General features: G+C 29.6%; 1 protein-coding gene across 1 annotated transcript in view; it reads left to right on the top strand.

Annotated features, from left to right (window-relative positions):
- LOC145258353 (pre-mRNA-splicing factor ATP-dependent RNA helicase PRP16-like) overlaps positions 1–15,746 on the top strand; it is a 290,934-nt gene that overhangs the window by 68,053 nt on the left and 207,135 nt on the right. Inside the window, exons 11-12 of the mRNA XM_080116587.1 lie at positions 5,108–5,188; positions 10,013–10,174. Of these exons, the coding sequence (XP_079972713.1) occupies positions 5,108–5,188; positions 10,013–10,174 (243 nt within the window). The remainder of the gene's footprint in view (positions 1–5,107; positions 5,189–10,012; positions 10,175–15,746) is intronic.

The following is a 15,746-nucleotide window of genomic DNA, read 5'->3' on the forward strand; positions in this document are numbered from 1 at the left end:
TAAATTAATGTTGATTTTTTTTTATGTGAAATATAATAAATTAATCTTGATTTTTTTTATGTGAAATATAATAAATTAATCTTGATTTTTTTTTTGTGAAATATAATAAATTAATCTTGATTTTTTTTTTGTGAAATATAATAAATTAATCTTGATTTTTTTTATGTGAAATATAATAAATTAATCTTGATTTTTTTTTATGTGAAATATAATAAATTAATCTTGATTTTTTTTTATGTGAAATATAATAAATTAATCTTGATTTTTTATTTGTGAAATATAATAAATTAATCTTGATTTTTTTTATGTGAAATATAATAAATTAATCTTGATTTTTTTTATGTGAAATATAATAAATTAATCTTGATTTTTTTTATGTGAAATATAATAAATTAATCTTGATTTTTTTTTTTGTGAAATATAATAAATTAATCTTGATTTTTTTTTATGTGAAATATAATAAATTAATGTTGATTTTTTTTTTGTGAAATATAATAAATTAATCTTGATTTTTTTTTTTGTGAAATATAATAAATTAATCTTGATTTTTTTTTATGTGAAATATAATAAATTAATGTTGATTTTTTTTTTGTGAAATATAATAAATTAATCTTGATTTTTTTTTTTGTGAAATATAATAAATTAATGTTGATTTTTTTTTTTTGTGAAATATAATAAATTAATGTTGATTTTTTTTATGTGAAATATAATAAATTAATGTTGATTTTTTTTTTTTGTGAAATATAATAAATTAATGTTGATTTTTTTTTATGTGAAATATAATAAATTAATGTTGATTTTTTTTTATGTGAAATATAATAAATTAATATTGATTTTTTTTTTGTGAAATATAATAAATTAATCTTGATTTTTTTTTATGTGAAATATAATAAATTAATCTTGATTTTTTTTTTGTGAAATATAATAAATTAATGTTGATTTTTTTTTATGTGAAATATAATAAATTAATCTTGATTTTTTTTATGTGAAATATAATAAATTAATCTTGATTTTTTTTATGTGAAATATAATAAATTAATCTTGATTTTTTTTTATGTGAAATATAATAAATTAATCTTGATTTTTTTATGTGAAATATAATAAATTAATCTTGATTTTTTTTTTGTGAAATATAATAAATTAATCTTGATTTTTTTTATGTGAAATATAATAAATTAATCTTGATTTTTTTTTTGTGAAATATAATAAATTAATCTTGATTTTTTTTATGTGAAATATAATAAATTAATCTTGATTTTTTTTATGTGAAATATAATAAATTAATCTTGATTTTTTTTTATGTGAAATATAATAAATTAATCTTGATTTTTTTTTTGTGAAATATAATAAATTAATCTTGATTTTTTTTATGTGAAATATAATAAATTAATCTTGATTTTTTTTATGTGAAATATAATAAATTAATCTTGATTTTTTTTTTTGTGAAATATAATAAATTAATCTTGTTTTTTTTTTATGTGAAATATAATAAATTAATGTTGATTTTTTTTTTGTGAAATATAATAAATTAATCTTGATTTTTTTTTTTTGTGAAATATAATAAATTAATGTTGTTTTTTTTTTGTGAAATATAATAAATTAATGTTGATTTTTTTTCTGTGAAATATAATAAATTAATCTTGATTTTTTTATGTGAAATATAATAAATTAATCTTGATTTTTTTTATGTGAAATATAATAAATTAATGTTGATTTTTTTTATGTGAAATATAATAAATTAATGTTGATTTTTTTTATGTGAAATATAATAAATTAATGTTGATTTTTTTATGTGAAATATAATAAATTAATCTTGATTTTTTTTATGTGAAATATAATAAATTAATGTTGATTTTTTTTAGGTGAAATATAATAAATTAATGTTGATTTTTTTTTTTTGTGAAATATAATAAATTAATCTTGATTTTTTTTATGTGAAATATAATAAATTAATGTTGATTTTTTTTATGTTAAATATAATAAATTAATCTTGATTTTTTTTTATGTGAAATATAATAAATAAATCTTGATTTTTTTTATGTGAAATATAATAAATTAATGTTGATTTTTTTTATGTGAAATAAAATAAATTAATATTGATTTGTTTTTTATGTGAAATATTATAAATTAATATTGATTTTTTTTTGTGAAATATAATAAATTAATATTGATTTTCTTTTGTGAAATATAATAAATTAATATTGATTTTTTTTTGTGAAATATAATAAATTAATATTGATTTTTTTTTTGTGAAATATAATAAATTAATGTTGATTTTCTTTTATGTGAAATATAATAAATTAATGTTGATTTTTTTTTATGTGAAATATAATAAATTAATGTTGATTTTTTTTTATGTGAAATATAATAAATTAATATTGATTTTTTTTTATGTGAAATATAATAAATTAATATTGATTTTTTTTTATGTGAAATATAATAAATTAATATTGATTTTTTTTATGTGAAATATAATAAATTAATCTTGATTTTTTTTATGTGAAATATAATAAATTAATGTTGATTTTTTTTTATGTGAAATATAATAAATTAATGTTGATTTTTTTTTATGTGAAATATAATAAATTAATCTTGATTTTTTTTATGTGAAATATAATAAATTAATATTGATTTTTTTTTATGTGAAATATAATAAATTAATGTTGATTTTTTTTTATGTGAAATATAATAAATTAATATTGATTTTTTTTTATGTGAAATATAATAAATTAATATTGATTTTTTTTTATGTGAAATATAATAAATTAATGTTGATTTTTTTTATGTGAAATATAATAAATTAATGTTGATTTTTTTTATGTGAAATATAATAAATTAATCTTGATTTTTTTTTATGTGAAATATAATAAATTAATGTTGATTTTTTTATGTGAAATATAATAAATTAACTTGATTTTTTTTTTTGTGAAATATAATAAATTAATCTTGATTTTTTTTTTGTGAAATATAATAAATTAATCTTGATTTTTTTTTATGTGAAATAAAATAAATTAATCTTGATTTTTTTTCATGTGAAATATAATAAATTAATCTTGATTTTTTTTTTGTGAAATATAATAAATTAATCTTGATTTTTTTTTATGTGAAATATAATAAATTAATGTTGATTTTTTTTTTATGTGAAATATAATAAATTAATCTTGATTTTTTTTTTGTGAAATATAATAAATTAATATTGATTTTTTTTTTATGTGAAATATAATAAATTAATATTGATTTTTTTTTTATGTGAAATATAATAAATTAATCTTGATTTTTTTTTATGTGAAATATAAAAAATTAATCTTGATTTTTTTTTATGTGAAATATAATAAATTAATGTTGATTTTTTTTTATGTGAAATATAATAAATTAATGTTGATTTTTTTTTATGTGAAATATAATAAATTAATCTTGATTTTTTTTTATGTGAAATATAATAAATTAATCTTGATTTTTTTTTTGTGAAATATAATAAATTAATCTTGATTTGTTTATGTGAAATAAAATAAAGTAATCTTGATTTTTTTTTATGTGAAATATAATAAATTAATGTTGATTTTTTTTTTTGTGAAATATAATAAATTAATCTTGATTTTTTTTTTTTTTATGTAACGAGTCATGATAGTTTATTAAACATATATGCTATATAGAAATCCTTCATACTAATAATGGATCCATGTTTCAGTCAGTTTCATCACGTTTCATAATTTCCTACATTATTTCTGACATACCTGATTTTCCAAAACCGATAAGACACACAGGAAGTAAGAGTAACTTTTACTCACAAGAAAAATCTAACAAAGTATGGAATAAAGATCCCAGCCAACTTCACTAAGAAAAGGGCAGATGTCGGTTAACACCTGTTTAACCATCATCATGGCACGTTTGAACAGATTTTTGCAACCAAGACTGCATTTTTTTTTTATATATTTACACAATTAATCTTTATATTGATATTTTTATTAATTATTTAATTTTTTTATTGATATTGATAAAAAAATTATAATAATGAGTTATATTATTTATTTGCGACCAAGATTGATTTTTTTTATGGAGAATGTGTTTATGTATTAGGTTGTTGCAAAAATAATGTTGGTTTTTGACATTCAACTTCAAAAGATCACAACTCCTTTCATAACAAATTTTATTAATTGAAATAAGAACCATTAGAATTGACTCATTTTTGCCAACAAGAAACAAGTTTATTATTATTTATTAGCATAGAAATCTAGAGTTCTGGAAGCGATGAAGTCATTGAAGACCGATTTGGTATCATCTCGACTTTTGAAGCATTTTTTGGACAAGAAATTGTCGAGATGCTCGAACAAGTGATCATTGGTGGACAAGAGGTTCGGTGAATATGGCGGATGAGACAGAGTCTCGTAGCCCAATTTGTTCAGTATCTACAGGGTCAGTTGAACAACATGCGGATAATCAGTGTCATAGAGGAGAATTGGTTTCTTCATATTGACCAATCTTGGACACATACATTGGAGCTTCTGGTGCATTTCGCCAATTTGTCGGCAGTATCTGGGCAGGAGCTGCTAAAAACAGCCTATCCTGCCTTGACAGAGTACAAAATAGACTTCATGGCTTAGTGGGAGATGCCCTTTTCTCTACCCTGCAACCTCTCTCCCACAGAAGAGACGTTGCGAGCCTGTCCTTGTTTTATCGTTATTTCCATGGCAAGTGCTCATCTGAACTCCAATCTCTGGTCCTCCTTCACCAATCTTTCATGAAAAAACACCCGTCTAGCTGAATCCACTGTGAAAAATTTCCCCCACTCTTTATCTGTGCCTAAATCAAAACGTGGATTCCATGAACAAAGCTTCTTTCTTAGAACTGCATGCCTCTGGAACTCTGTTCTGTCTGCCTGCTTCCCACCTGACTACAACTTGGATGTCTTCAAGTCCAATGTTAACAAATTCCTAATGAACCGCCCCCTTAAGTAAACACTTTCAAATCTCCACACTAATGTACTGTACTTGCAATAACCCTTATCCCTGAGTGGCTTCCGGGCCTTGATAAGTGGTGACCACCGTGTAAAAAAAAAAAAAAAAATGTCGGATCATGTGTTTATTCGTTTTTTCTTTCTTCTCGCCAGCTTTTGAATATTGTTCGAGATAACAGTGTTGTTATTATTGTGGGAGAGACTGGATCTGGAAAAACAACACAACTTACGCAAGTGAGTAAAATATTAAAATATTAATTTGATAATGTTTTTGAATTTTTGAGATGAGGAATGATAATTTAGATTATTCGAACTATCGTTCTCAACTTGGTTGTTATTCTCACAATGTTTTGTCTGATGTAAACTCCGACCTTGTATTGTTTTAAAATTTGTTTCCATTCCTGTATTAGTTTTTGGTTCTGTTATATGAGTGACTATTATATTCGTGTTTCTTTTCAGGAATTCGTGAATGGTTATTGTACAAAAGAAAATACTACAATAGACATTTGATTTTTAACTGCTTAGTTTTCTTTTCTTTTTATGTGTTGCCTAATATCCGTTACATCAAGGACCCATGGCATAACTGATAATGTATAAAGTAAAATTCATTTCTAAGTAACACTCTTCTGGAGGTTGAAGGTTCAATCTTCAGTGCAAGCAATACTAAGAATACAATTGCGAGTTACTTAAGATTTCTTCTTGGTCATGGCTGACAGAATAAGAACATGCTACCTGCCTGAATTAAATATAGGATTCCTTTAAAAATTCAGTGCTTGTGTACTTATGCTACCGCGCTGTGTTTTAAAATTGTATTTTCAAGATAAATTCAAATTTTTCTATATCATATTTTTTTTTTTATTATTAAATTGTTTGGTAAAAATACAGAATAGTTACAAAATACCCTCCCCACATTAAAAATGGCTTTCTGAATAATGTTATTATTTCAGCACAATAACATAAGTGCATAAGTACATAAAATTCTGTAGAGAATCCAGAATTTGACAGAAAGATTTCCAAGTTTGACGAGATACACCTGAAGAAAATCGGAAGTTACATCAACCAAAATTTTATGAGAATAAAACCCAAGAATGAGAACAGTAGTTCAAATAATACAAATAAAACAATTATTAATTTTCGATCCCTTTTTCTGCGACTCAAACAGTAGGTCATCAGATGCCTCATATTTTTTGTTTTCTTTAGTTACAAATTTATCCTTAGAGATTACAGTCAACTCTAACATAATCTCAACCTTCTTTTCCTCATTTTCCACAACAAGGTCTGGTCTTTGCTGTATAAGAACAAGTTGGAATACCAATGTGTTCTGAAGATCTACCGCCAAGTTCCGTCTTTCTTGCCTTCGTTAACTGTATTTTTCAGTGATTTTTCATGACGCACATTGTTTCAGTTCTATGAAAGTTCATCTTTTTGATCTTCATTTTTCATATTTGTCCTTTATCAAACTTCTCTGCTTTCTGTTGAAATAACTTTTTTATGATTTTCAAGACTCGATTATGCTTCTATGTGTATCGATTTAATGCCAAGTCACAGTTAAAATATGTTTGAGAGTTCCTTTTTACCCACATCTACATTTATCATCATTGTTTACTTTGCATCGTACAAGATTCACCAGGAAAGGCATTGCATCATAGGATGATTTTCTTAGGAACAAAGTTCTTGCTCACTTCCATGCCCAGATCTCTTTCCATCTGATCTCCCGGTTCACCACATACTTTTCCCAGTCAACACACTGACCTTGCTGACGACACTGCACGAGGTGTAGATATCTTTTTCTTTGTTCTTCGTTCCTTATCTCACTGATAACAGAATCTCTTTGTCTTACTCATGCAAACAAAAATCTAAATTCTGCATACCTAGTCTTTCATTTGTATCCTGTTCAGCACTAATAGTATCCATGTGCTTTAAAATGTTAATAGCTGTCTCGGTTGCTTTTTCTGTCTTCCACTTCTATCCAGTTTTACTTCAGGTGGATCATCTTCAATCCCTTGGTCGTTAGAGAAATAGAGCATCATAACTGTCCTTACTTTGACGCCTTGCACTCATCAACAATTGATGTAATAAGCAGCTTCAACTGTCCCTCCCTTCCAAATAATACTGAGTTGTTCAGCATTCTTGGTAATTCCAACCAATTCGGCCCTGTCGGTGGGGCATTAGAATACACTGACTGCCCCCCTGCAGAGGGTAAAAGTCCCTCAATGGGGGTCCTGGATATGACCTTAAACTATATCCAGTGGTGAGGCCCCAGCTTGTGGGCTTTGGGGAGTGTGGAGCCACCCTTTAATTACCATTGCTCCCAGGTCCACTCTGACCCAGAGTGGTAGTACCTGTTAGGGTTCCAACTATGGGTTAAATAGAAACCGACGTGAAAACAACAAATATATTCTATTAAAAATTTTTTTCTTCAAAATCTTTGGATTCGGCATTAAATAACCCGAAAAGGGTTGATATGCCGTAAAACAAAAACAACCAACCAACCAACCAGTTCCTTAAATATACTTCACACCATTGTTTGATCTGTTCTACTCGCATCAATTTGCAATGGCCGCATTATTCGAGGGTACAGACCAAACTGCAGACACCAACATTTGTACTTTTCAGGTAATTCAGTCTTATCAATTACCTTTAATCCTTTCTGTGTCTGCTGCTGTATTTTCCCTCCTTGGCTTCTGTCACTTAATGTGTCTGTACCATCTATACGCCATAATCACGTTGACACACCGGTTCATGTCAGATCTCCAAAATTAAGCAACGCTGAGCCTAGCTGATGCCAGATGGATGACCATTTGGGAATTCTAGGCTCTGTATGTGTTTTCCGCCTATCTCGGCATTGTTTCCAGTCATTCTGAACCTCCACTTGCCACTGGTATTCAGCAATGTCGACTCAGGAGAAGTGGGGTTGAGGATTGTGCAACTCTTGTCACAAAAATTTCACACACAGGCACCCTTATAGTGGGTATCCGTAGTCTGTCAAGACTGAAGGGAACCTTTTATTTATTTTTTTTTACCATCTTCCCAAACTGTTCACTGGTTTCTCTTTTACTATTGGAATCACTTCTCCTCTGATCAGATACTTTTTATTTCTTTTTCTTGACCTTTCTAATAGGTTACGCTTCTTGATTTTTTAGCCTTTAATCTCATTTTGGACGGCTCAATAAGTTATCCTAATTTGTTTAATGCTGGTTCCATTCCTTCTATGTTCTTCGACTTTACAGCATCGTCATCCATAAATACTTTTAGTGGACTCTTAACAAGTGTACTCTTACAATTGCTGATTTCAACAACACTTTCATCTCAAGTACGAACGAAATCATTGATATTGCACATCCTGCTGTAATCGCAACTTCCAACCTCTGCTATGTCATAAATTAATCATAGTATTTCATGGTCATACTCTGAACAGTTTCTATAATCCAAAAGAACTCCATCATGTTTCGAATCATTTCATATGCAACTGACCGTACAATTAGTACATTCTCTTTTTCTTTCTTGGCGTGTTAGATACTCTGCGATATTGCATAAGCATGCTTGATGCAGCCAGGTGTCCTGGGTATCGTTGCATTGAACATATTTTATCATTTTGTTGACAACAAGTCCAAATTCAATCTTCTCATTGATGTTTAGTAATGATATGGGTTGGAATTGTCATAACTCCTTAGTCTGTTCTTCTTTTGGTAGGTATGTGCTTTCTGCAAGACCTCACCATTCAGCAACATCTTTAGTCCCCCACATCTCGTTTACCAGTAGAAAAGGCCTTAATCAGAAGGGTTCACAATCCTTTTTACCCCTTGTAGCTAATATGATCGTTGCCTGGTGAACTCTTAGCTCTTGCCTTTCTAACAAAAGTATTTTCTTGATATCATTTACATCAAACATTATGCCTGGTCCTGTTGGCTTTCTTTCACCTCATGTAGATTCCATGAACAAAGCTTCTTTCTTAGAAGTGCACGCCTGTGGAACTGTCTTCCGTTTTCTTGCTTTCCAGCTGACTACAATCTGATTGTCTTCAAGTCTAACATAAACAAGATTTTGATGAGCCGTTACACTTAAGTTAACAAATTTACTGAATTTCTGTTACTAACGATTACTATATTGTCCAATTGATTACTGTACACTCTTAACCCTTATCCTCGAGTGGTCTCTGGGCCTTGATTCCTGTGTAAAAAAAATAAAAAATAAAAAAAATAATGATATATTCTTTTCTTTATTTTTATCACAAAGTAAAAACTTTTTCAAAGTAAAAACTATCTTTTTATGTAAACTTTTAAAATTAAACTGGAATTATATAAACACTAGAAAATGTGCCTTGCATTAAATGTAACGCTAAATTCATTTAAAAAAATGAAATAAAAAAACTAAAAGAAATTGAGACACGAGCATGCAAGTATTGTTTGTTCTAAATAGTTCACTTCTTGTAAGTAAAAAATACTCGAACTGAGATCGAAACCAAAACCTAAAGACAGTGAGTCAAGTACGATAACCATTAGGCCAGCTTGACATGAATTTAATTTAAAAATTGTTTTCAAACCTCTTAACATAAGTAATTTGAATGATTCACGTATGTGCATTCATGAAACAGTGACAAACAGATAAAAATCTGATCACCTCCACATACCACTTTCACAATTCTGACCCCTTTAGCAGCCCTTTTTCCTGAGTGAAAACTGATTAAAACGTTTTCCACATGGCTGAATACCCTATATATCAACTTTCAAGTCTGTATATCAAACATTTATTGAGTATATAGGTTGAGAATTGTCCTCACACACACACATTCTCACTTTTATAGGTATCTTAGAAGTGATTGTGTTCATGTACACTGGCATGGTTTCTGCTAAACAGAAAGCAGAAGTCAAAATAACATAAGTTTATTGAATTTAAACCTGATTTCTTAGGTTATAGCCAAACTTTTTAAATTTCACTATTCTGTGCCTAGAGTTTTGATTATCGGCTTCACAGTCTTGCTAAATTTGAACCTGCTATTTATAAAATAATTTTTTTACCCATTAACATTTATCTTGTTATTTATGGAATGTTTTTCAGTATCTCCACGAAGATGGTTATTCAAACTATGGAATGGTTGGATGTACTCAACCTCGTCGTGTGGCCGCTATGTCCGTGGCCAAACGTGTCTCGGAAGAAATGGCTGTTAATCTTGGTGAAGAAGTTGGCTATGCCATTCGATTTGAAGATTCGACAACAGAGGTAAGTTGTTTGAAACATGCACGTTTATATCAATTCATAGAGTACTGGTTCCCAACCTTTTTTTTTTTTTTTTTTTTTTTTTGATTAAATCCACATAATGTTTCTAAATTTTTTCGATAAAAGTTTATAATTTGTATTATTTTGATTATTTGAACTACTGTTTGCATCTTGAATGTTATTTTCACAACATTTCAGTTAATGTAACCTCCGACCTTCCTCAGGTGTATATTGTTGAATTTGGGGAATCTTTCTGTCAAACTCAGGAATATGCACGTAATTTCGAATAGAACTCTTTATTTAATTCATGAGGGTAGCATGTTCTCATTCCGTCAGCCATGACTGGGTAGAAGTCTTAAGTATTTTGAGTGTCATCTGCACTGAGGATTGAGCCTTCAACCTCTAGAACAGTGGAGCCTACAACTGAATTTCACCAAGTACTTTATCTACTATGCGCTGACACTCAAAATACTATTGCAAATTACTTAAGACTTTTACCCAATCATGGCTGATAGAATGAGTACATGATTAAATAAAGGATTCCATTTGAAATTACGTGCAGATTCTTGAGTTTAACAGAAAGATTCCCAGAGTTTGACAAGATACTTCTCAATAAGGTCAGAGGTTACATTGACCAAAATGTGAAAATAACACTCACGATGAGAACAATTGTACGAATAATCCAAAGAATATAAATGAGCCATGCAGGCTATGACAAGAGAATATTTTTTTTTGTTATTTTGACTCTTGAGTATATATCAGTTAATATCTTATGTGTTTTTAGAGTGGTGTGGTTCTCAATTGATTAACTGTGTCGGATATAAACTCGAGAGTCAAAAACAATAAGAATAATATGCTGTTGTCATAGCCCTAGTAATCATCTCTAAAATCCTGACCCACTCCTCTCCTCTCAAGTCATCAGCATCATCATCATCAGTTCTTTTTTTATTAACGCCCAGTTTGAGGTGCATCATCCCTTTGCCACACATGGCAAATCTCACTCCACATCTCCAAGAAACTCTATCATGAAGATCAGTTTAAAGAACGTTCACGCTATGCCATCTTTCCATAACAGTTTCTTTCACAGTAACTTCGGTTAGCCTTTTTCTCATATAGCAGGGGCCCTGTCGGTGGGGCATTAGAATACGCCGACTGCCCCCCCCCTGCAGAGGGTAAAAGTCCCTCAATGGGGGTCCTGGATATGACCTTAAACTATATCCAGTGGTGAGGCCCCAGCTTGTAGGCTTTGGGGAGTGTGGAGCCACTCTTTAATTACCATTGCTCCCAGGTCCACTCTAACCCGGAGTGGTAGTACCTGTTAGGGTCCCAACTATGGGTTAAATAGAAACCAACATGAAAACAAAAAATATATTCTATTAAAAAAAATTTTTCTTCAAAATCTTTGGATTCGGCATTAAATAACCCGAAAAGGGTTGATATGCCGTAAAACAAAAACAACCAACCAATCATATAGCAGGTATTTCTTAATCTTTCGTTATCTTCATTACACCATTCGTACTTTCCTCATGTCCATAGCAACAAAAACTTTTTTCTCTATTCATGACGGTTGTAAAATATGCTTAAATATGATATTTTAATTTGTCCAGATTTCGTATTATAGAGTCATGATTTAGAAAGAAGAAAAAATAAGTATTTGGGTGCCATCAGCTAGAATTGAAACTGAAACTGTAGCATTCAAAGCTGGTGACGTTACCACTGTACTAATGTGACATGCATATGAACTGATTAAAAATTTAAAATAAACAAAGTTGAATGTAGAAAATGTGTAACGATTTTTTCAATTTTGACCTCTTAAAAATTATTTTAACTGGCTAAAGACTCGTAAAAGAACGGTCCATAAAAAATCCAATCATTTGAGGTCCCTAACGCTGAACTGCAACTTTTAGTTTTGGAGGAGATAATTTGAAAATATGGAGACAAACAGACAGATATATAGCCTTTTCTATATTAGATATCCAAACCCATGGAGGCCAAGTTGTTCCAGTAGATTTTGCAACATCTTCTGGCATCATGGTGGATTTAATTTTGCAATGAAATTATTAGTCCCTCGACAAACAAGGGATTGGGTCGAATAATTCACTGCCATTTGTTTGTTTATTTGTTCACACTTTTCTCAATAACCGTGCCTTGGATTTTTTTGTAATTTTGCACAAAGATTAGTCATGGTGAAACTAAATTATTTGGCCAAAACAATTTTTTGGGGATAGCTCTGGTTGCCCCCTAGGGGGCATTATAGATATAAAATTGCCCCCAAATCGTTCATTCGTCAAGGGGGATTCCCCGAACTCTCAGCTTGTATTTTATTTTTTTTTAAATAAGATTTTACCAAGAAAGACGTTTTTCTCTAGTTATGATATTCATATTCATGGAGGCTAAGCTGTTCGAGCAGATTTTGTGACATCTTCTGGCATTATGGTGGCTTTAATTTCAATTAAATTATTTTTTTTAATAAGATTTTAAAACATTTTTGTACATTCTTGATCAGCATTGTCCTGAATGAATGAATATCTAAGATTAAAAAGAAATTATTCATTGTTTAGAGGCCAACTGGGCCACGTTTCTGTGAGGGAGGTAACTGGCTAGCTGCACGTATGGATGATCTCCCTTTATATCTCCAAAAAATTCTATCATGAGAATCGATTACGAATGTAACGAGGTCTTTACACTTTAACCATGTCATTACATTTCAATCACTTGGACCAACACATTGTCTAGTCGTACCGCAAAGGAACAAAAAAATAAATAAAAATCCGACTGCATTTTTTTTCGTGCGTGAAGAGACGTTGCAAGCTTATCTCTGCTTTATCGTTATATTGTTATTTTTATGGCAAGTGCTTATCTGAGTTTAAATCTATGGTCGCCCCTGGCTTGACTTTCACAAAAAACATTTGTCTAGCTAGCTAAAACCACTATCAATAATTCCCCCCCCCCGCTCTTTATCTGTGCCTAAACCTAAATATAGATTCCATGAACAAATCTTCTTTATTAGAACTATGCCTGTGAAACTCGGTTTTGTTTTCCTGATTTCCAACTGACTACAATATGGTTTCAAGTCCAACGTAAACAAGTTCTTGATGAGCCGCCTCCTTAAGTAATCCAATTTACCAAATTTCCACTACTAACGATTGCTATGACATTGTTCCATTGACTATTGTACACTCATTAATCCCTGTTAGCTGAAGAATCTTTAAAGCGGCAATACGTTTGTTCAAACAAGTTTTGAAAAAGAACATAACATGAAAAAGAAACATGAAATTAATAAAATACAGTTAATGTTTGGATATACAGCATTGATACACCAAATCTCATTAGGTCACTGAAGTTAAGCAAAGCTGAACCTGATCAGTACCAGATGGGTAACCATTTGGAAATACTAGGCGCTGTATGTAGGAAAATATCAACACCTCCCTGCAAGAACTACAAAAACCTAACATTGTCATATCGTTTAACTTTTCTTTTATTCTTTACATTTTATATTTCATTTATCTTCTATTTTACATTTCCATCCTAATGTATCCTGAGCTAGATGTCACATTTCCCTATATATATTTTTTTTTTACATAGGAGTCACCACTTATCAAGGCCCAGAGCCCACTCGAGGATAAGGGTTATTGAGTGTACAGTAGTCAATGAAATAATATTATAGTAATCGTTAGTTGTGGAAATTTGGTAAATTGGGTTACTTAAGGGGACGGTTCAACAAGAATTTGTTTACGTTGGACTTGAAGACCGAATTGTAGTCAGCTGGAAAATAGGCAAACGGAAGAAAGTTCCACAGGTGGGCAATTCTAAGAAAGAGCTTTGTTCATGGAATCTACGTTTAGGTTTAGGCTCAGATAAAAAAATGGGTGAAATTATTGATAATGGTTTCAGCTACATGAGTGTTTTCTTTTTTTTTTTTTTTTTTTTTACACAGGCATCACCACATTATCAAGGCCAAGAGGCCACTCAAGGATAAAGGTTAAAGAGTGAACAGTAGAAATTGGAAAATATAGTAATCATTAGTAATAAAAATTTGGTAAATTTGTTAACTCATATAGATCGGCTCATCAAGAACTTGTTTACGTTAGACTTGAAGACAACCATATTGTAGTCAGCTGGAAAGCAGGAAAACTATCTATAACCTAGCTCCTGTCTCCCTTTCTGATGAGAAGTATTATGTTTTGAAAAGTCTAGGTATAAAGAGCATTTATGATCCTTCGTTATATATGGTGTTATTTGCTTATTGAACTGACAAATAAATTCATATATACCTATGTTTATTTTGTCTTAACTTTTTATGTTATGCTCCACCTTCAAATGTTGAGCTTCATACATCCTGATAAGTCCCTATCTAAAGAATCTCTATCTCTACTATTATATAAAAGAAATTTTGTTTGTGTGTCTGTTCCTTTTGTACTTGAAAACGTCTGGGTCAATTTTTATGAAATTTCACACAAATGGACCTTATGTATCTGGGAGTACTCTTAGATAGATTTTGTCTCAAAATGTCTTCGATAAGTATCGATAATCGAAATAATCCAATGAAAGAAAAAACAAACAATTCTGACTAAAGTTAACACCTTACACATCCTAACATCACAAGTGTATTTGAGAAGTCTTATTACCACACAATCTGAAAGGTCTGACATATAAAATGAACAGTAGGTTCTTTGATATGACAGGAGCATGTTTGAAATGTTTCTGGTTAGAGCACAATTGAAGTATGGTACTTGACTTTTGCATTTTAAACTTTAGTTTAAACCATTATATATCAAAAATAAGTTTATAAAATGAACAGTATGTTCTCTACAGTGCAATGTTTACTATGATGTATTGTGGACTGTCACTGCTGGGAGGCATATGAAGCTTCCTCTCGGTGCACCGTGTTGAGTCCCCAACTAGAGAGGGTAATCAATCGATTTGATTGAGAAAATCGACGATTTTTACAGAATTTTATAGCAATAAAATATATGAGTGTGAAACATTCATTGATCATCATTCAATGCCGGGCAATGTTGGGTCTCCTTGCTACTCTATCTACATTCTTTAACCCCATTTGATATCTATATATAAGCGAAATTGTTTCTCGATTTGACCTTTAAAAACTCTACCAAACTCCTTTGCCAATTTTGGGTCTAAACTCTTGAAATTTTAGATGTAGGTTACTTGGATGTGGATCACACTTTTTAATTGGATTTGAGCCCAGAACAATAAATGCTAAGGGGTCAAAATTGGGGTCAAAGTTTTTTTTTAAATTGATCTGCGATCTCTACCAAATTACTCAGCCAATTTCTGGTCTAAACATTTAAAATTTTACATAGAGGGTATTTAGAGATAGGGCGATCATTTTAATTGGTATGGATTGAAAATTTGAACTGCCAAGGAGTCAAAGTTCAAAAGATTTTACCTTTGTGGTGTCTAGCAAACTACTCAGCCAATTTTGGATCTAAACATTTGAAATTTATACATAACAGGTATTCAGCATTTTAATCAGTTTAGGGGCGAAAACTTCACTGCCAAAAGGTCAAAGTTGAAAGACTTGACCTTTGCAGATTCTACCAAATTCCTCTGC

Source organism: Euprymna scolopes, chromosome 33 (genome assembly GCF_053919585.1).
Source record: "Euprymna scolopes isolate OS-2025 chromosome 33, ASM5391958v1, whole genome shotgun sequence".
NCBI classification, from domain to species: domain Eukaryota; kingdom Metazoa; phylum Mollusca; class Cephalopoda; order Sepiida; family Sepiolidae; genus Euprymna; species Euprymna scolopes.